This window comes from Leptonychotes weddellii, chromosome 16, assembly GCF_054177405.1.
Source record: "Leptonychotes weddellii isolate Sample4059 chromosome 16, ASM5417740v2, whole genome shotgun sequence".
Classification (NCBI taxonomy): Eukaryota; Metazoa; Chordata; class Mammalia; order Carnivora; family Phocidae; genus Leptonychotes; species Leptonychotes weddellii.
The window spans coordinates 4,297,289-4,318,260 of NC_138384.1; the positions used below are offsets into that span (position 1 = coordinate 4,297,289).

General features: G+C 50.0%; 1 protein-coding gene and 1 long non-coding RNA gene across 4 annotated transcripts in view; both read left to right on the forward strand.

Moving 5' to 3' along the window:
- The window catches only part of MBTPS1 (membrane bound transcription factor peptidase, site 1), a 53,278-nt gene that overhangs the window by 17,343 nt on the left and 14,963 nt on the right, over positions 1 to 20,972 (forward strand). For all 3 annotated transcript variants that reach the window (XM_081806316.1, XM_081806315.1, XM_081806317.1), the window contains 9 exons: positions 715 to 825; positions 1,252 to 1,361; positions 3,083 to 3,199; positions 3,608 to 3,675; positions 7,360 to 7,462; positions 8,697 to 8,848; positions 11,648 to 11,809; positions 16,716 to 16,860; positions 20,279 to 20,461. In XM_081806316.1, coding sequence (XP_081662442.1) covers positions 715 to 825; positions 1,252 to 1,361; positions 3,083 to 3,199; positions 3,608 to 3,675; positions 7,360 to 7,462; positions 8,697 to 8,848; positions 11,648 to 11,809; positions 16,716 to 16,860; positions 20,279 to 20,461 — 1,151 coding nt within the window. The remainder of the gene's footprint in view (positions 1 to 714; positions 826 to 1,251; positions 1,362 to 3,082; positions 3,200 to 3,607; positions 3,676 to 7,359; positions 7,463 to 8,696; positions 8,849 to 11,647; positions 11,810 to 16,715; positions 16,861 to 20,278; positions 20,462 to 20,972) is intronic.
- Positions 11,818 to 16,580, forward strand: LOC145717512 (uncharacterized). Its single transcript, XR_014140778.1, has 2 exons — positions 11,818 to 12,054; positions 12,280 to 16,580. It is a non-coding gene; the product is annotated as an uncharacterized LOC145717512 (long non-coding RNA).

Sequence of the window (20,972 nt, forward strand, 5' to 3'; positions counted from 1 at the left end):
GATTATTTAACATAGTATTGACACGTGAACACAACTCTCACACCAGAAAGACCCCACCTTCGTGACATCTTTTAGCTGTTAAATAATACAAGTGTCTTGGATTTTTCTACAAGTTTTCTAGAATTTCTTGACCTGGCAATATCAGTCTTGACATTGGTGCACATAGCTTTTGGCTTATATCTGAAATAGGCTCCTTATTATAGCAAGGTGTAGAGCGTACTGGTTTTCCTTACTGTACCCTTATCCCCGCATGTTGCTGGCAGCCCGTGTGCAGAGGTTATTAATGAGCAGCGTCGGAGGGAAGGAGTGGGAATGGTCTCCCCTCTCCCGCGGGTGTGTTCTTTATTGGTGCCCTTTGATCCATTGCACCTCTCTACAGAGATGAGGGGAGGGAGATGTGGGGAAAGTTACCAGAAGGGGGTAGATCACTCCCGTGTGGAGGACTGAGCACTGGTGACAGGTGAGGGGTGTCCCAAGAGATTTCCCTGATAGCGTCAGGTCTTATTTAGCACATGATGGCATCTGTCCCAGTCTCCCAGTCTTTTCCTCTTCTTGGCTCGGCCAGGGCCCCTGGGGCTCCTGACCTAACGCGTGCACGTTGGGCAGGCTCTGGGCCTCCGTGACAGGTCCCAAGGAGGAATGTGTTTTATAGACAAAATCCAGAAAGGTGATTTCTCCAAACATGATTGTGTTTGCTTGTTTTTTTGGAATAAGGTGCTAACGTAAGGGTTGCTGTTTTTGACACTGGGTTGAGCGAGAAGCATCCCCACTTCAAAAATGTGAAGGAGAGAACCAACTGGACCAATGAGCGGACACTGGACGACGGTGGGTGGCGATGTTGTGCTGTGACCCGGTCTCTGAACCTCGCTCCTGTCCCCAGTTTTATGGGTTCAGAGTGCAGTTTTCTGGATGCTCATGATGACACAGTCATGTAGGGCTGTTACCGAGACGAGTCCACTGTGCCTTTGGGCAGAAGCTTGTCTGTCTCAGGATGTCAGGAAGTAGCATTTGAGGAGAGAGGGCTGCCTGGTGGAGGAGCACTGAACTCCCAGTTTGAGAGGGGGCGGGGGTGCGAGGCCCAGAATCGGGGCAGCCAGGGCGTGGGCTCTGGGTGGGAGACTGTGCAGGGGCAGTGCAGCTTCTTCATCCGGGGCTCAGAGAACGAGGCTGTTTGAATTGGTGGTTTGAAGTGTTGCATCTAGGCGCACATTATCAGCTCTGTTCTGTGACTTTTCTCCTTGTGGTCAGCAGGGCTGGGCCATGGCACCTTTGTGGCAGGTGTGATAGCCAGCATGCGGGAATGCCAAGGGTTTGCTCCAGATGCAGAACTTCATATTTTCAGGGTCTTTACCAATAACCAGGTAGGTGTTTTGAGGACCCCTGAAGCTTAAGGAGTTGACATTGAAACATGAAAAAGTAAAACTTTGGAGAACACGTTCATTGAAAAGCAGCATGCCGGGCGCCTGGGTGGCTCAGTTGGTTAAGCGACTGCCTTCGGCTCAGGTCATGATCCTGGAGTCCCGGGATCAAGTCCCGCATCGGGCTCCCTGCTCAGTGGGGAGTCTGCTGGTCCCTCTGACCCTCCTCCCTCTCATGTGCTCTCTCTCTCTCATTCTCTCTCTCGCAAATAAATAAAATCTTAAAAAAAAAAAAAAAAAGAAAAGCAGCACGCCTCCTTGATGCTGAGCTGCTTCTGGCATCCCACACATGCCACGCTGTCCCTCCACGGCCCCTCTGTGTGGCTTTGCCCTTTCGCCACCTCCCCCCCCATCAGCCTCACTTGGACCCTGAAGACCCCACCCCAGGGCACTGCACAGCAGGCTCCCTCCCATCTCATTCCTTCCTGTCCTCCTGGCCTGCCCGCACGTCACGGGCACATTTCTGGTGCTTTCACACGCGAGAAGAATCTCGAGTTGGTGTGTTTGCCACCCCTCCTGGGCTGTGATGGGCTTGAGGGCTGCCTCTGTACCACGTGGTGTCACGTTGGGCAGTGTGGGATCCCGGCCCTGTTCCCTAACTTTTCATAACTAGTCATAGAAAAGGGGAGGGTCCTGTTATTTATTTTTTAAATTTAATTTTTTACAGATAGTGTACGGTTCAGAAATATCTAAAGGCAACACAGGGATAATTCCCCCAACGTTGTCCCCATCCAGCAGGGGCTCACCTTACTTCCTCATGTCTCCAGTGTGATAGTTTCTTTTTTTTCTTTTTTTTTTTTTTTAAAGATTTTATTTCTTTATTTGAGAGAGAGAGAATGAGAGAGAGCACATGAGAAGGGGGAGGGCCAGAGGGAGAAGCAGACTCCCTGCCGAGCAGGGAGCCCGATGCGGGACTCGATCCAGGGACTCCAGGATCATGACCTGAGCCGAAGGCAGTCGCTTAACCAACTGAGCCACCCAGGCGCCCCAGTGTGATAGTTTCTAAATTTCTTGTATCCCCTCCTCCTATGTTTGCCTATACAAGGAAACATAAACTTGTCTTATTTGTAAAAGCCTTTAAAAAATAATTCTTAAATATTGCACTGATCCTGTTTTTGCTGTAAGTTTAATTGTATATTTTATAAAAACGTCTGAGTGGTGTTATACACAAGGCGATTCAGCTGTCAGGAAACTGGGGGGAATTGAACATCAGAGAAATAATTCTATGAGATAACTTTTATTGATGCCGTTTACCCGTCAGTCTGTTTAGGATGAAGAATATTAGGCACATACAGTAAACTGTGCAGAAACTTTCAACTGAAAGGGAAGTGTCTTGTGATAAATCCTTTTAAGGAGGGCAGTGAGAGGTGTGGGGGTTCACCCCACCCCGGAAGGTACACTTGAGGGTGAGGCACTGTACGTCTGGCCTGGGGAGAGCCCCCACAGCACGGCTGTCCCTCGAGTCCAGCTGCAGGGACCTAGAATTTCTGGGTGTATACTTTACATTTCGGAGCATTATTTTTTCCAGGTTTTCGTTTCTGAAATTTTAGTTAATACATTATGCTGCTTAAGAGGCTATACTTTACCCTTAGAGACAGAAATTGTGTTGTAGCCCTTTGAGACTTTCACTAAAACCCCTAAAGTCGTGTTTGGCAATTAACTAGGTATCCTACACCTCCTGGTTCCTGGACGCCTTCAATTACGCCATCTTGAAGAAGATGGATGTGCTGAACCTCAGCATCGGCGGCCCCGACTTCATGGACCATCCCTTCGTTGACAAGGTTGGTCGTGTCCCCGCACAAAGGACGGTGGCGCTCCTGGTGAGAGCTTCTGCTCTCTGCACTTCATCACTGGTGCTCTGGTGGCCTGTCGCAACAATGGGCGAGGGCGTGAGCTTTGGCGATTGCATTGGGAGCAGCACATCCTGGTTCCTTCTCCAAACGGCGCGTTTCTGAACCTGCGCAGAGAGCGGGCTCTGCTCTGTGCGCTGCAAGGCCCCAAATCCTGGGTTTGGTCAGCGCCGATGAACACGCTGGTTGGCAAACGTCCGTGCCCATGATCTAGTGTTACCTTTTCAAGGTCACCCTTCTTTCTTTAGAAATCTTTTTAGAAGGTGTAGTTACTTTTGGACAGTTGTATGTGATTGAGAGTGGCACACTTCCATAAATAAATGTTTGCTAATCCTGTAGGTGTGGGAATTAACGGCTAACAACGTAATCATGGTTTCTGCTATTGGCAACGACGGGCCTCTTTATGGGTGAGTATTCCCCCTAGGGATGACTTAGAGGGGCTTTTCCCCCTGAAGTAACTGCAGATCTGTTGTCCGTCTGTCTCTGTGTCTGTCTCAAACTGTGTATCACGGGAACGTTCCACACACAACCAGCCAGACTGTGAAATGAGCCAGTGCCCACTACCCCCACCTCACTGGTCAGCTCAGGCCAGCCTTTTTGTGCTTAATTTTTTATTTATTATTTTTTAGTTTGCTGTAAACAGTAGTTTGGAGGCCTACAGTTTTTATTCACCCCCCCCCCCTTTTTTTTTTCTGACATCAGGAAAGTAAACCTGCTAGAAATAAATGGATTGCACAGTACTTACTGAGACCCACTCTGCGAGGCCCAGGCGTGAGACGGTATATGGGATGAGGTGCCTGTCGTCTTAGGAAGCACGAGGTGCAGATGCAGCAGAGCTGGTGGAGGGGGAAAGTGTGGGCCGTGTAACAGACCCGGCCGGCGTCTGCAGGCTTGATGAGTGGGGTCAGATGGAGGGAGGCAGAGAGAACGCGGTCACAGAAATGCCCCTTTGTGCTGGGTCGTCATGGTGAACTAAAGCAGCATGAGATGTGAAACATCGGTCACTGCAGTATAGCCCTGAACTCGTGTCTGGTTAGAGATCCCAATCTTCTTTCACCTACGGCTCTGATTCTTACTCTGTAGGTGACGCGTGTAAGTCATCTCTTGTGCTGAAATGCTTTTGCGGCAGGATATGTGTCACCCTCCCTTGTTGGGTCCCCAGGACGTGTGTAGTTCAGTGCTGTGACAGGGTATGAGGTAACCACAGAGGGGAAAGGAGACGCAGACCGTCCTCACTACCCCGCAGCGCAGCGGGGAGAGACGAGCATGTGCCTGGGCCTTCAGAGTTGCTCGCTGCGTCATGCAATGACACCCCCAGGCGTGCACGACGGGTTCTCAGCTGACGGACTGACACAAGGGGCCCAGGGCACAGGGTTAGGCTGAGCTCTAGGAGATTACTGTTTGTACAGGTCAGGAGCTGTACATCCTGGCAGCCGTGGTTCCAGCCTGATCGTTGTTAGTGATCCTGTCTCCTTGTAAGGGGCCCACGGTTCTGGGTTTGCTGTGTCGCCAGTCGTGTGTGCTGTGACGTGTGGGAGGCCCCAGGTACTAAGCTGTCTCGTTGCCCCTTTCACGTGTTTCTCCCCCCTCGGCCACTTCTCCCATTTCTGGTCCCCCCTCAGTCCGGAGTCCCCAGACTGCCCATCAGCTTTCCAGCCTGTCTCCCTGCCTGGATGGTGTAAGGTCACTGCTGTGGGAAGAGCGCAGGCCCTGGGGCCCTCTCATCCCCGGGCCTCGGCCTCACTGTCTGTCACAGTGGGCATGAGGCCACCCTGGGTGGCACTTGCAAGGGAGACCTTCGACAGCAGAGGGAAGGCTCTGCCAATACTGAGCCCTTAGAAGTAGTAGCTCTTCCCTTTCCTTGTTTCTGTTCTGCTCCTCAGACAGATTCTAGCAGTTTTCTTATTCAGGAATCTGCAGTAGGTCGTCATTGCCTAATTAGATGCACATTTTTTTTTTTTTTTTTTTTTTTTGGTTTTTAAGGTCCTCGCTACTCTATTCTGGAGCCAGCCAACTTTTTCTGCAAAGGGTCAGATAGTAAATATTTTAGAGTTTGCAAGCTGTGTGGTGTTTGTTGTCAGCACTCACCTGCCCTTGCAGTGGGAAAGCAGCCTTGGATGTGTGTCAACGAGTGGGCATGGCTGTTCCGGGAAAAGGGGATGTACGCGGACAGGTGGCGGGCCCGCTTGGGCCTGCAGCCATAGTTGGGGAACTGTAGCCTGCGGGTGCTGGCTCTGCTCAGTCCCCCGCTGCCCCTTCCTCAGACCCAGTCCCCTCCTGGGTCTCCCTGTAGTAACCCTCTTTATCTCTGTCCCCATCACCTGTTCTTGCTGCTGACCGTCCTTGCTTGCCTTTCTATCTGTTCACGCCCCTCTCACCAGCTCTTCCACGCGGCATTCTGACCGCGCTGCCCCACGCTGGTCACTCTTCTGAAATCCTGTGACTTCTTTGGGCAGTCACACTCTTACAGTCAAAGAGTTGTCCGTTTTTTGTGTGTTAGAGGAGCACCCTGGCGAGGGCCCCGTGTCGGACGAAGTGTCTGCTTGTGGAGCCGCAGGGGGCTCGTGCTAGGAATGCCCCCCCCCCCACCGTGATGCCTTACTGCTGCGCTTCGGGGACTGCGAGGCAGATGACAGGATCGTGCTCAAAGAGCTGTTGTCTGTCACAGGCGTTGCGCTCCCACCCCTCTGAAGTAATGCATCCCCACGATGCCCTGCCTGCGAGCCCCTCTCGGGGTCCTGCGCCCTTGGCACATTTGGACTTCGTTTTTAGCACAAGCCAATAAAAAAATCAGTGTTGGTGCCTCTGAACAACCACCTGTAGCATGTCGGTGGCCAGTGAGCTAAGAAGGCAGTGCCGGCATTGACTCCTGGTGGTTTAAAATGGTTGCGTAAAAGCACGTGCCTAGTCTTGCTATACTCTCCCTTAAGCCCCTGGGAAATCACTTGTGGTTATTGAATTGTCAGTTCTGGTTTTGGTGATAGAGCTGTAATAGGTGAGGTTCAGAAATGCGATTTCATGCATTGAAATTGATACTTTCCAACAGTTTGATGTCATCTTGGCTTAATGTCTTTAGAGTTAAAACCTTTGTGCTTTGTTTCACTGTGATTTCTCTGCAGATCTGGTGCACTTGTGGTATTGAGGAGAATTGCATGGTTTTCCTTTGTGTCTGTCTGCCCCGTGAGGAGGTCACGATGAGGGTGGAGGGGTCGTGCCTCGGTTCCCCGTGAGGCAGGGGCGCACCCTGCACGTGATCCGTTGAGAACTTTGACTTCCTGACGGTGGCAGGTGCCAATGTGTGGCTGTTGCCACTTCCCGGAGAAGTGTGGGATCTAGTGGGGGCAGGATGCACACCCTGGGCACCGTGTGAGAGTGACGTGAGAGCCCATGAGTGGGCGACTGTCGTGAGTGCGTGGAGTCTTGTGCCGTTCAGAGAGAGGACTCCTCCAGGCCCGGGAGCATGAGGGAGAAGTGTGTCTTTTTTTTTTTTTTTAAAGATTTTCTTTATTTATTTGAGAGTGAGACAGAGCATGAGAGGGGAGAGGGTCAGAGGGAGAAGCAGACTCCCCACTGAGCGGGAGCCTGATGTGGGACTCGATCCTGGGACTCCAGGATCATGACCTGAGCTGAAGGCAGTTGCTTAACCAACTGAGCCACCCAGGCGCCCGGAGAAGTGCGTCTTGGGAAATAATGAGAAGGTGCCCCACATACAAGATAATGGCCTCAGCCCAGCGTGTAAGTAGCAGAGAGCATGGCCTTTGACAGACAGCCACCAGGAGCCACACAAGAACCTAATGCCATCTTGGATTTTTCTGGAAGTATAGGCCCTTATCCGAATTATTCATTTTTTTTTTTTTTTAAAGATTTTATGAGAGAGAGGGGGGGAGTGGGCTGAGGAGCCAAGGGGGAGGAACAAGCCGACTCTGTGCTCAGCGCGGAGTCTGACATGTGGCTCGATCTCAGGACCCTGCGATCATGACCTGAGCTGAAATCAAGAGTCGGACATTTAATTGATGGAGCCACCCAGGTGCCCCCCTGAATTACTCGTTTAAAATACTTCTCTTCCCTTGTGTTTTTGTGCCTCAATCTAGCACTCTGAATAACCCTGCTGACCAAATGGACGTGATCGGAGTGGGCGGCATTGACTTTGAGGACAACATCGCCCGCTTCTCCTCAAGGGGAATGACTACCTGGGTAGGCTTCTCTTCACTAGCGGGATGCGCTGCACAGAACCGTGTGTGTATGAGCCTTGGGTGTGTTTATAGGTGTGCATATGGAAAAGCAGCTGGGGGAGGTGGCCGGGGCTGTGGGTGCTTGCCTGGCCACTAGGATGAACGATCTGGTGCCTTGGATGTCTGCCGTTTCATGGTGGCACTTCTTAACTGACTTCTGAGTAGCTCACTTTTTAGGTCGGTTGGATTCATGCCACTGTTCTAACTGGTAGGAAGGTGAGCAGTCCTTCCTCAGTGTTGGTGAGAGGATTTTTCTTGCCTTAGGAAGCTGGAGAAGCCAGTGAGAACAGTTTACTATCAGCTCTGCTGCCCTGGAAATAATTCTATTTAGCTGGACAAAATTGAAATAACTCCAGCAAGTTAATCAGCTCAGCTCCTTGGGGTTTAATGGTGCCACTGAGTCGTTCTCTGCTACCCCCAGGACAGAGTTGGATGTGCAGGTAGCCGCTCCTTTGGGCAGGCTCGGGTACTCCAGCCTGCCTTTCCTGATGCTCTGACTCACGAGTCGTGTCCTTGGCCTTCACCAAGGCCTTGTTTCGTAGCGGCATTTTGAGAAACATTCCTGCCTGGTCTGGCAGTCATCTTTACACAGGGCCCCATGCAAATCTGGATCCAACATCTAGTTAGGTTTGAGAGCCAGGAAAGATTTTGTTCACTTCAGATTGGTGTACTTCTTTCTTACAGAATGTAAGATCTTGCTGTAATTCTCATTTTGCTTCAATTTTCAGGACATTTAAGCGAGTACTCAGTTAAAATCTTGTTACTCGTGCAGTTACACTTACCATTCTGAGTGTTTTCTTTCCCCTCTGCTGAGACTGAAATATCCAGTCGTGTCATCTTTTCCTTGTAAAGAAAGCTCTTTCTTTAATTTTTAATTCTAATTTTCTGATATTTTTAATATATTTCTAATTTTTAGGTTACTTAAAGCAATTTCTAGTTTCTAGTCTTACAGAATTTAAGATATTCACTTTGAATTGCTTTGTTGCATTACTATTATACTGGTTATTAAAAAGCACCAGAATAATTTTGTTTTCTACATTGCCATTTAAGCTTGTGTTCTAGTGCGGTGAATTTCAGGCAGAACCAGTGTGTGACTAAGGTTACACCACGTGGAAATACCCCGTATTCACCCCCAGCTGCGTGCAGATGCATGCTGGCGCTGTGCTGTGGGGGAAACCAAGCTGCTTTCTCCGTAGGAACTCCCAGGAGGCTATGGCCGTGTGAAGCCCGATATCGTCACCTATGGTGCTGGGGTGAGGGGCTCCGGGGTGAAGGGGGGCTGCCGGGCCCTGTCGGGGACCAGCGTGGCTTCTCCGGTGGTTGCCGGCGCCGTCACCCTGCTGGTAAGGTGAGTGCCGCTCAGCAGAGAGGGGGTGGTGCTTCAGAGCAGGGGCTGACTCTTGCTTGTCCCCAGCAGCTTTGAGAGTTGAGGAGCATGCCGTGAACCTGGCTCCATCTCTCTCTCCGTCTCACCCCGTTCCGTGGGGGTGGGGATTCATGTGCATGAACACACGGTAAATCTGACTGGAAAGCCCTGGGTGAGGGCACAGTACCTGCGACTGTTCTCATGTCTGCTTTTGTTCCAGTTTGTTTTTACTAAATACTTTTTTTAAGATTTATTTCTTTATCTGAGAGAGAGAGTGGGGGCAGAGGCAGAGGGAGAGGAAGAGAGAGAATGCTAAGCAGGTTCCACACTCGGTGCAGAGCCTGACGCGGGGCTTGATCTTAGGACCCTAAGATCATGACCTGAGCCGAAATCAAGAGGTGGATGCTTAACTGACTAAGCCACCCAGGAGCCCCTTAAAGACTTATTTTTAAGAGTTGGTTAAGCGGCTGTCTTCAGCTCAGGTCATGATCGCAGGGTCCTGCATGGAGCCCCATGTTGTCGGGCTCCCTGCTCCACGGGGAGTCTGCTTCTCCCTCTGACCCTCCCCCCGCTGCTCGTGCACGCCCATGTGTTCTTTCTTTCTCTCTTTCTCAAATAAATAAATACAATCTTTAAAAAGAAAAAATGGTTTTAGGTTCACAGCAATATTGAGGAAGGTTCAGGATTCCCCAGGGACCCTGTGCTTCCAGTTTTTTTTTTTTTCCTTTTTAACATAACAGTTTTGTGCTATAGTTGTACTTTTTATGTCCAAGCAAGTGTGTATCTCAGGCAGGGAACAAAAAGATGTTTTCCTCCCATTTTTTCATTTCCTTGGGGAGTGACCTTTCAATGTGCTCTGTTAGCCGAGAGGAGCTGCGGTCAGGCAGCGGGACTGAAGTTTCTCCGTGTAATTTATCTGTTCTCTCTGTCTCATTGAGTCCCTCGTATGGTTGGAACGGAGCTTCGTGATTGGCCCTTAATTTTGCAGATAGTGAAGTTGGAAGAAAGTTCTCAAAGACAGTTGGCCAGAATTGATGCTCACGTGCTGTGACTTAGATGCCTTATCTCAAGGTTACAGAGAGAGGTCTTTGGAGTTAGTGCTCATTTTGTACTTTTCCCCCAACTCACTCTCTTTCGACTTAGATGAGGCATTAGTTGAGCTTTTGTGTTGGGGTAATGTAAAACTGCATAGTTGAAAGTTAATATATTCTATGTTAATTTTAAAATTAAAATAGGGAGATGATAGTAAATGTTTTTATGTTTAAAGTTCTTTTTTAAAGCAAGTAAGTTTATGTTGATTTTAGTTTCTGAGGCCTGGAATGTTCTATCTCTGTCCTCCTTTTCCCATCCTTCCCTTAGAGTTCAGAGCCAGATTCTTGAAAATACACTGGCTAGGGTGGGCTCTAGAGAAGAACCCTGTCTTTTTTCTTCCAGTTGTTTTCCTTACCCCACGTTCCGTGTGGAGAGGAGGAGGGGAGGGAAGGCAGACTGTGGAGTCACCTGGTTGCACTCAGGCTTTCATACTCGGTGGAGGAGCACGTTCCACTGGGGTCTGGCTACCTTGTTGCTTAATGGGAACAGAGACCCTGGCTCCTTCCCCGCCGACCATCACTGCGGACGGGGCTGAGGCTCAGTTGCACTCCTGAGCCCAGCAGACCTCTCCCCATCGGGCAAGCAGCGAGGCGAGGAGGCTTTCATTTCCAGTACTTTCTCTAAGTACAGCTGCTTCCGGTGTCAGGGAAGCCTTTCACTTTCCTTATCTCCCTGCAGCTAATAAAAGTGCCACTGTCGGAGCTCAGAAATGTGCCCAGGGCGAGTCAGCTCGCCTCCAGCCTGGCAGCACTCCTGAGGAAGCCGGGCCTGGCCTTTGGTCTGGCCTGTCCACGCAGGGGTGGGGGCTGGTGGCTGCCGCTGAGCTTCTGGCCACTCTGATTCTGACTCCCACTTCACCTCCTCTGACTCTCCTTACACCAGATTTCCCATCTAGACCTATTAGAAATCCCGCCCACACTTCCAAGACCAGCCACCATCCTAGATATTTGGGAACTGTGGAGAGTCCATTTTTCTTTTTGCTTTCTTTTTTGTGCCCTGCATTGAGGGGGTAAAATTTACTTGTATTTATGATACGTAGACATACGGAAATGTGTGTGTTAGTGCTCGTGTTCTTAAGCATTGATTGTGCCCGTGTGTCATGGGGTTCCTGGCCAGGTAGCGCTGTGTGTTCGTTTGTCCAGGTGTGTTCTGATGAGGCAGAGCTCGGGCCCAGGTGTGCAAGGGCCTTCCCCACCTGTGAGCTCGCACACCCGGCCTCCAGAACGGCCAAGGCGGGCGGAGGCCATGGGCGTCACTCGGGTGCTGTGGCTCCTGTCTGTGCCACGTGGAGGTCCTCCGCGGGCCCCGCCTGCTCTCTGTTCCTTCTGCTGCCGGGTGCCATCACAGCTTGTCTACTTCCTTCTGCCAGCAGGCTTCCCTTCCCCTCAGGAGCCGGGCACTCTGACCCGTTCCTGCCTCCTGCAGCCTTTGTGGTCTGTTTAGTCGTGTCACTGGGAAAATACGTGGTTCTCACGAACTTAGTATATAACAGGCAGAAGCTCCCTGAGTCACTTGGCTAAGAAGTTGTCCCGAGACAGGTGCAGAAATGACATGTTCGTTCTCAGCCCACACGGGCTTGACTGGAGCGGCCCCCAGGAGATGTGACGCAAGATCGGAATAGGTTAGGAATAGTCCGATTTTCCTCCTCCTGCTGAGAGACAGTGAGCAAATTCGTGATTTTCTCTCCAGCACAGTGCAGAAACGCGAACTGGTGAACCCGGCCAGCATGAAGCAGGCGCTCATTGCGTCCGCCCGGAGGCTTCCTGGTGTCAACATGTTTGAACAAGGCCACGGCAAGCTGGATCTCCTCAGGGCCTATCAGATCCTCAACAGCTACAAGCCACAGGCGAGGTTGGTACGCTTCCTTTAAATCGGCCTCCCTTCCTCCCTGGGCTCTGAGGGTGTTCCTCCCTGTGTACAGAATGCTGGCCTCAGAGACAGGAGCCGGGCACTGATCACACCACACCAGCCCCTCGGGGTGGGGGGGCATCATGCAGCTGCCACCAGGCGGCACTTGAACTCACGTTCTGTTATTTGTAGCACACATAGCTTAAGATACTGGTTTGGTTTCTTTTAACTTTTTTTTTTTAAGGGAGGTTATTTTTATTTATTTATTTATTTATTTATTTTTTAAAAGATTTTATTTATTTATTAGAGAGCAAGCGAGAGAGAAACAGCATGAGAGAGGAGAGGGTCAGAGGGAGAAGCAGGCTCCCTGCTGAGCCGGGAGCCCGATGTGGGACTCGATCCCAGGACCCTGGGATCATGACCCAAGCCGAAGGCAGTCGCTTAACCAACTGAGCCACCCAGGCGCCCGGGAGGTTATTTTTAAAGTGATTTTTTTTTTTGTTTTAGAGAGAGCACGAGCGAGTGAGAGTGCGAGCTGGGGGAGGAGCGGAGGGGGAGGGAGGGGGACGAGCAGGCTCTGTGCTGAGTACGGAGCCCAGTCCTAGGACCCTGAGATCGTGACCTGAGCCGAAATCAAGAGTCAGTCACTTAACTGACTGAGCCACCCAGGCACTCTTCTTTTTACTTTTAAAACTGTTTTTTTTAAGATTTACTTATTTATTTTGGGGAGAGAGAGAGCGAGAGCATACATGCAAGCGTGAGCAGGGGGAGGGACAGGGAGAGAGAGAATCCTCAAGCAGATTCCTTGCTAAGCACGGAGCCCGATGTAGGGCTCGATTCCAGGACCCTGAGATCATGACCTGAGCCAGAATCAGGAGTGGGTCACTTAACCAACTGAGCCACCCAGGCACCCCAAAACTTTCCTTTTAAATAATCTTAGGTTTGCAGAAATCGGCAAAAATAGTGTAGCTGTTGTCACATACCCTTTACCCAGCTTCCCCTGATGCCAGAACCTTCGCTGACAGTACTTGAACTCTTGAAACCAGCAAAGGAGCCCTGACACTGCGCTGTGATGGATCCACAGACTTCGCTCACAGGCGCCCAGGCCCCGGTGCGCTGTGTCCGTCCCGACCCTTTGGGAGTGCTGGTTACTTAGTAGGTAGTAAGTAGACTGCCTCTCCATGTGAGTTTATCTGATGCTTTCTCATGATTAGTTTGAGGTCATGTATTTTTAGTCAGAGTTGATTTTTGCTTTTTATGTTGAAATTTTTGTTTGAGAGAGTTATTTATTACTAGATTCACAATGAAGTTTCACAAATAGTACATGAGGACTATGTCTTAGGGAACGTGGTGCAAGCCTCAAAGCCTGGAAATTAACACTGCTTCGTTACCGTGGCCTAATCTCCAGACTGTAGTCAGGTTTCACCCACTGTGCGTCCCGTCCTTTTCCGGGTCCAGGATGCAGCCACTGTCCCACAGTACACTGGGTGGGCCCGTCTGCCTGGTCTCCTCCCGTGGGGACGCTTCCTCAGTTCCTATTCCTCTCATGGCTGGCAGTGTCTGTTGGCCTCGTGTGGTTGAGGTGGTGCGTCACTCTGTGCCCTCCAGGAGGCAGACGCCAAGGTGGAGGGCATGTCCAGGAGATCAGCTGCGGGGAGGGGACTCGGGAAGGAGACAGGAAGAGTCTGAGGGCTGCCACAGCCAGATCTCAGAGTGTGTCCACTGAGGGGAGCTCTTGAACCAAGAGGGGCCTGTGTCCCCTAGGGATGGCCCTGCCCTGGTACTCCCATGCTCAGCCTTGGCAGTGGTGGTGGGGTGGGGAGGCAGCAGCGGGCCACCTGCCCTGGCACAGACACGGCAGAGGGTCCGTGGGCTGTCCTGCGGCACATCCGAGCAGCAGGGCTCCTGGTCCCATAGGTGGCACCTGCCAGGTCCCTCCCCTGGCCCTTGTGATTGCTAAGTGTCCTGTGTGAGTGCACGTGGAGATGATCCTGTGTCTTCTCTTTTTCTTTCTTTTTTAAAAAATTTTATTTATTTGAGATAGCGAGAGAGATTGAGAGAGAGCTCGCGCACAAGCGGGGCCGTGGGGGGAGGAACAGAGGGAGAGGGAGAAGCAGGCTTCCCTCTGAGCTGGGAGCTCGACGTGGGGCTTGATCCCAGGCTCCTGGGATCATGACCTGAACCGAAGGCAGATGCTTAACTGACTGAGCCACCCGGGCGCCCCGAGATGACCCTGTTTCTGTCGTCCTCTGACTCCGGGTCCCAGCATTCGTTACTGGCTCTTGACTGTAACAGCGCTGCTGTAGAGGCCGCCCCGTGGGGACTTTGTTTCTCTCATTCGTTCCACGCTTACTGGTTGGAATTCTCCTTCCTTTTCTCTCCTGTATTTCCTTATCCGCTTGTTTATATTGGTGTGGGCACAGGGATATTTATTTTACTGTCTGGATTGTAGCCCATTGATGGCCTTGTTGATTTTGTTGCTCAGATTGTCCCAGATTTGGCCGTTGGAGGCTCTTTCTCGTTGGCTGCGGTGGCTTTGCAGCCTGTCTCCCTCGTTTTTTGAGCACTTTCTCACTGTTTGGCAGCACAGGCTGATCACACGTTCCCAGCCCCAGCCCTGGTGTTCTTTCTTTCCCCACGCAGCCCCGGCCCTTCCGTGGGAGAGGGTGTTTGGAACCAAGACCCGGCAGCCGCTGAGCCGGTGGCTCTGTAGCCCTTCAGCAGACGGCTGGGCAGAGTCTGCCTGCTCACGCCATCCGCGCCTGCGTCCGTCCGTCGATGAGGCTAGGAGCCCAGGAGTCCATCCCTCCCCTGGTCCCACCCAGGCCGAGGTTCTCCACCCAGTCTTCCCTTACGCGGAACGCCCTTCTCCAGCACACCAGGCACAGGATGTTTACCTCTTTGCTCAGTCCTCACAGTCTATGCCGGGTAGTTGCAGAATTGCTGACCCCTCCCCTAGTGAAAAACAGATGTCCCGACTGGAGGGCAGGATCTGTGTCTAGTTCTTATCTTTGGGGCTTTGCAGCACGTGGCCCTGCTGAGACCCAGAGTTCCTCAGCTCGCTTCTTGTCTCCCGCCTCGTCAGTGGTGCTTCGTGGTGTTTCGATGCTCATTCTTAATACAGTTGAGTTGGTTAGTTTGTATTTCTGGGTGGACACCCCCCCACACACATCGTGGTTGATTTCTACGGGTTATGTATTAGGTACGTGAGACATTATCCTGGCTCTGCAGTCAGAGGGGCACAGGGGAGGTCCCGCGTCCCCTCTGTCCCTGCTCCCGCTCCCCCATATCTCCACCCTGTCCCATCCACCCCCTGTGGATAACAGTCTCGTTAGTTTTGGGCTTATCCTTCTTGTATTTCTTTTTGCACAAATGAGCAGATACACGTGTATGTTCCTGCATCCCTTTTCTTACATTAAGTTTAGCGTCACTGCAAGTATTTTTTTTGTGTTTTGCTTTTTTCACTTAACAGTGTCCTGGAAATCACTCCGTATCAACTCATGGAGCTCTCTTTTCTTTCTTTTCACAGCGGCGTAATGTGGGTGTGCATTGTCTGTTCAACTACGTACTCAGCTGTGGGCCTTTAAATTATTTGCAGCATGTTGTAATGACAGACTGTTGCAGCGAAGGCACTGTGCCGGTATAAATTTGCTGCATTGCTGGTGTGTCTTCAGGGGAGGTTCCTACCAGTGGGATTCTGGGAGGCTTAGTTAGGTCCTGCCCTGCTCCCCTGCAGAAGGCGTGGGCCTGCTTCCCAGAGCCCCCGCCACAGGATGCCCCCACACCTGACTTGCGGCCAGTCTCATGGGGGATAGAGGGACTCTCCCTGTTGCTTTTGTGTTTGTCTAGTTCTTTTTTTTAAAAATTTTTTTTTAAAGATTTTATTTATTTGACAGACAGCGAGAGAGGGAACACAAGTAGGGGGAGTGGGAGAGGGAGAAGCAGGCTTCCCGCTGAGCAGGGAGCCCGATGTGGGGCTCGATCCCAGGACCCTGGGATCATGACCTGAGCCGAAGGCAGCCGCTTAACCGACTGAGCCACCCAGGGGCCCCTGTTTGTCTAGTTCTGAGTGAGGTGGGGCACTTTGTCTATGGTGAAGGGCCGTTTTTATCCCTTTCTTGTGAAGCGTCTGCTTATTTCTTTTTCCCATTTTTCTGTGCAGTTTTGTTCCTCAGTTTTTAAGAATTCTTTACAGATTAGGGTCACTGACCTTTTGTCAGCGATATACACTGCAGGTCTTTCTCTCTGTGTGACAGTGTTTTGACTTGATGTAAAGAGCTCGTTGCTGTTCAGTGTGTTTTTCCTGTAGCCACATTAGTTAGGTTCTTGCTGGCGTTGCCAGTCCTGGATTTTGAGTCACAGAAAGCTTTTCTGTTCATGAAAGTACAAGGAATTCACCCACGTTTTCTTCTAATATGTGTCTGCTTTCTTTTATATCCTTGAGTTTCTCTGATCCGTTTGGAGTTTATTCTTGTGTACAGTGTGAAACAGGGATCTAACTGTATCTTTGCCACATGGCCACCCGTCTATGAGCCCCTTTATAAAACGCCCATCTTTGCCCCAGTGATTTGAGGTGCCGTCATTCGAGACTCTGGGTCCAGGGTAGTCCCTGGGGATGGATGGTCACGTGCTCATTCTCTGCCAGCCAGGGCCTCCAGAGTTCCAGAATCATGGAAGGAAAGAGATGTTCCCTGCTCATCGTGCCACACGTGAGCAGTCTGGGCAGGCTGGCCCTGTGGTCTCTCAGTGCAGGGAGCGTGGCAAAGCAGGTCCCCGGGTGCCAGCCCAGGGCAGCCCTGCACGCAGCCCTCCCTGGCTCGGGTCCCCGTGAGGACGCACTCCTGCAGCTGTGGCACCTCGTTGTCCTCCTCTGACGTGCTCTACTCTGACACTGTGTTCTTTGTTTCAGTCTGAGCCCCAGCTACATCGATCTGACCGAGTGTCCTTACATGTGGCCCTACTGCTCCCAGCCTATCTACTATGGAGGGATGCCGACAATCGTCAACGTCACAATCCTCAACGGCATGGGCGTCACAGGAAGGATTGTAGACAAGGTGATGCTGCTCTCTGGCTTGTGGTGAACTTGGACGTGGCCCGGCCTTCGTGCCTTGTCTCTCTCCTAATGTTAAAGCAGGAGAGGTTTTCTCCTCCTGTCTCGGGTGCCAGGGTATTGGAAGCAGTGATTTATTTTCTCCTGAGTCCTTTACAGATAAGCTGAGGATAAATTAATGGAACCAGTTTGGTACTTTACTTTGGCATCTCAAATTTGGCTCCTGAATGGACTAATTATATTTGATTCTTCATTATGTAATTTTCACCTGTAATTAAATGCCCACCTAGAATTATTGTATTCTTGAGTGAGCACTAATGGGCCCTCCAGTCAAAAAGGTGTGTTCTTGATTTTAGTTTTGTTTTTATAATTTTTCTTTTACTTACTGCATAAGTATTATCGTGATAGTAAAGGTTGGGGAAAGAGAGCAGAAAAATCACTTCCAGCCCCAGCACACCAAGGTAACCACTGTTTTTAAAGTGTTCTTTTCCAGCCTTTATCTCAAGTATGTATTTTTGTTCTCTGTGTAGTAGGCCCGACTTTAGTCTTGTCTTTCTTGGCTCTTGTCATATTGTTAAATGTAACTCTACGCACAGTCTCAATGTACTTGCTAACAGCTATTCAATATCACATAGGATTGTTAAATCATAATTTATCTATTTTTTTTTAACCGAAAACGGTTTTATTTTATCTTTCAGGGAACAAACTTTTTCTTTTCAAGATAATCGTGATGAGCTTACAAAAATGGGCATTTACAGTGCAGCTTTATATAATCCAAACGTTAAAAACTTAAAAGAGATTTCTACTTTGTTGTCCTTATAAGACAAAACAGAAATCCATTCATACTCAGGCGCTTCTCCTCAGCATCGTTAGAGGATTTCCATTGAGCAAACGCTGATCTAATTGAATAATCCTTCCTTCTGGTGGTATTTGAAACAAAGCCGTCAGATCTCAGAAACTTGGCAACAGTTTCCTTCTCACTCTTCTTCACAGTGTGAATTCTTGATGTCACATCTGTCCGCACGCACGCAGGCAGCAGCTGTGACTGCTTACTGTTGCGTTAGCCACCGGGGCTACGCAGGAAGTGGCCCGCATCCTGGGCTTGGACAGCTGGGCTCTCCAGCTGTAAACGTTCACTGAGAGTCTTTGCATATGTGGTTTCCTTTTCTTCTGAATTATTTAACATGAACTCCCTGGATTGGAATCCCGAGTCAGAGAGCCTGGACATTATTGTGGCCCTTGGTACACGCTACCGAACCCTCCCTGAGAGTCGTGTCCGCGTACGCTGTGTGCCGGCAGTCCGGCCAGGCCATACAGAGGGGCGCTGGCTGCATTGCCTGCAGGGGCTGGGACAGCTCTTTTTTTTTTTTTAATTCCACGAGGTTGTTAAAAATCGAAATAAAAGGGCGCCTGGGTGGCTCAGTTGGTTAAGCGACTGCCTTCAGCTCAGGTCATGATCCTGGAGTCCTGGGATCGAGTCCCGCATCGGGCTCCCTGCTCGGCGGGGAGTCTGCTTCTCCCTCTGACCCTCCCCCCTCTCATGTGCTCTCTCTCATTCTCTCTCAAATAAATAAAATCATGGGGCGCCTGGGTGGCTCAGTCGGTTGGGCGACTGCCTTCGGCTCAGGTCACGATCCTGGAGTCCCGGGATCGAGTCCCGCATCGGGCTCCCTGCTCGGCAGGGAGTCTGCTTCTCCCTCTGCCCTCTTCCCTCTCGTGCTCTCTGTCTCTCATTCCCTCTCTCTCAAATAAATAAAATCTTTAAAAAAAAAAAAATCGAAATAAAATTCATGTACATAAAATGCAGCCTTTTAAATCAAGTGAATCAGGAATTCCTAGTATATTGACAAATAGTGATTGCAACCATCACTTTCTGTAATTCCAGAACATTCTCATCACCCCAAGAGGAAACCCCTGTTCGCAGTCGCTCCCCATTCTCCCTCCTCCTAGCCCCGGGCAGCTCCTGAGGTGCTTTCTGTCTCTGCATTTGCTTGTTGGGGACAGCCCATATACATGGAGTCATGCCCAGCGTGGCCCACCGTGACTGGCCTTTCACGACACGCAGCGTCTTTACGGTTCATCCGTGTCGTAGCACGTCAGTGCTTCGTTCCTCTTTCAAGCTGAGGGATATTCCGTTTTGTGGACGGGCCATGTTTGTGTATTCATCAGTTGGTGGACATTTGGTTTGTTTGTATGTGGTTCATCTTTTAACTTTAAATTCAGAGGGGATAACGTGTATGTCTTGCTTCTGAGCTCTTCTCCAGTTATCTGGGAGGTGGCGCTCTCTAGCTTCATCCCCGATTGTGTGAGTTAGCTTTTCATTCCCGTGGCCCGTTCTTTCTGCGGGATTTCAGGATCTCTCTGTCGATCTGAACATCTCTTTGTCCTAGAGAAATTAACCATTGCTGTGTTTCTGCGCATCAGTTTCTCCCAGATTGGTGTCTTTCTCTTCGACACTAGAGGTAGTGTTACTTACTTATTTTTGGTTTTGTACAAGTTCCCCACACTTCCCTGTGGTTGAATTTTCATCTTTTATGATTTCTCGTTTCCAAAAATTAGAAACTTTTCTCTCCAGAGTAGGATAAAAATCTTGATTTTATTTTCTACTAATGTTCTTTTATGCTTGTAAGATATTTAATTTTCTCATTATTATTGAGCTCATTTGATACATGTCATAAGAGATGGATAAAAATTAACTTTTTTTTGTTGTTAACCAGTGGTTCCTGGAGCATTTATCAGCACTGTTTGTCGTGCCATATCCTACAAATATTTGTCGTCTTTTCCAGGATTTTTTTTTTTTTTTTTTTTTAATATGCTGACTCACTTGGGGAGAATATTGCTCTCTGGCTTGTGAGGGAAATGAGTAGTTTAGGTTGGTTTGAAATACTGGTTCATTTCGCAGGAGTGAGTCTGTGTTTCTTCCAGATGCCTCCCTGCATGCTCCCCTCTGCCCAGGCCCGAGCCCCCTCCTCTGGGCGTCCTGCAGAGACCTGCCTGCTTGGCCACTAGCTGCATGGTCTGACTTTGGACAGTTAATCCGCGCCATTTTAGTATTTTATTCCTTTACGTTGCTGTGATTCTTGAAGCATACAAATAATTGGAATTTGTTCACAAATTGGAGAGCTTTCATTTATTTACGTTCTCTATCAGATCAAAGTTCTTTGCCAAACCATGTGTCCTTTTTTTTTTTTTTAAGCTTGGCGAAAAAAGTTTTCTTTAAAGTGGGAGATTGTCTGAAATAGTTGTTTCTAGACCTAGTGGGTGATGTTCCAGACTTTACCTAGTCTGCTTTGTTTAAAGGTAGTTTAAGATATGAATATAAATTTCATTTGGTGCTGTTTAGTGGAGCAGGGTCTGAAACCGAGTCAGGTAAGGTTGCAAATGAGTATCTCACCAGAGCTTCTGCTTATTTTTCTCCGCAGCCTGACTGGCAGCCCTACTTACCGCAGAATGGAGACAACATCGAAGTTGCTTTCTCGTACTCCTCCGTGTTATGGCCGTGGTCAGGCTACCTGGCCATCTCCATCTCTGTCACCAAGAAGGCAGCTTCATGGGAAGGTGTTGCGCAGGGGCACGTCACGGTCACCGTAGCTTCCCCAGCGGAGGTGAGAGTGCGTGCTCACCAGGGAGGGTCCTGCTGTCCACCTTCCACTGGCTCCTGCCAGGAAGTGGGCGCGGGCCGAGTGCCTGGGGTCTGGGGTTTGAAGCCAGTTGACGGGTGTGATGAGGCTTACAGGCCGTGGGTGGTGCTCCCCGGGCCTCCTGCGGAGCAGCTGGAGTTCCAGAGCCCACTCAGCAGTGAGTGCGCTGCCTCCCATTCTCTTGCTGAGCAACAGCAGGGAAGACTGTTTTCGTGCCAGAGTTCAAGTTCAAAATGATTGCAAAAATACGCGTTCTCTACAAGGGGCGGTGGGGCTAAACCTGTGTAGTCCAAGAGTTTTAAGGAACAAGGTGCCTTAAATTTTACGTCTTAAACTCATAAAGGAAGAATTTTAATGGGATGAATTGTGACATGGGAATGTTTCTTCCTACATTTGTCATTAGGAATGCTTGCGTTCAAATGATATGTAGAAGTAATTTTTTAAACCCAAAAGCCTGAAAGTTTCTTCTGAGCAG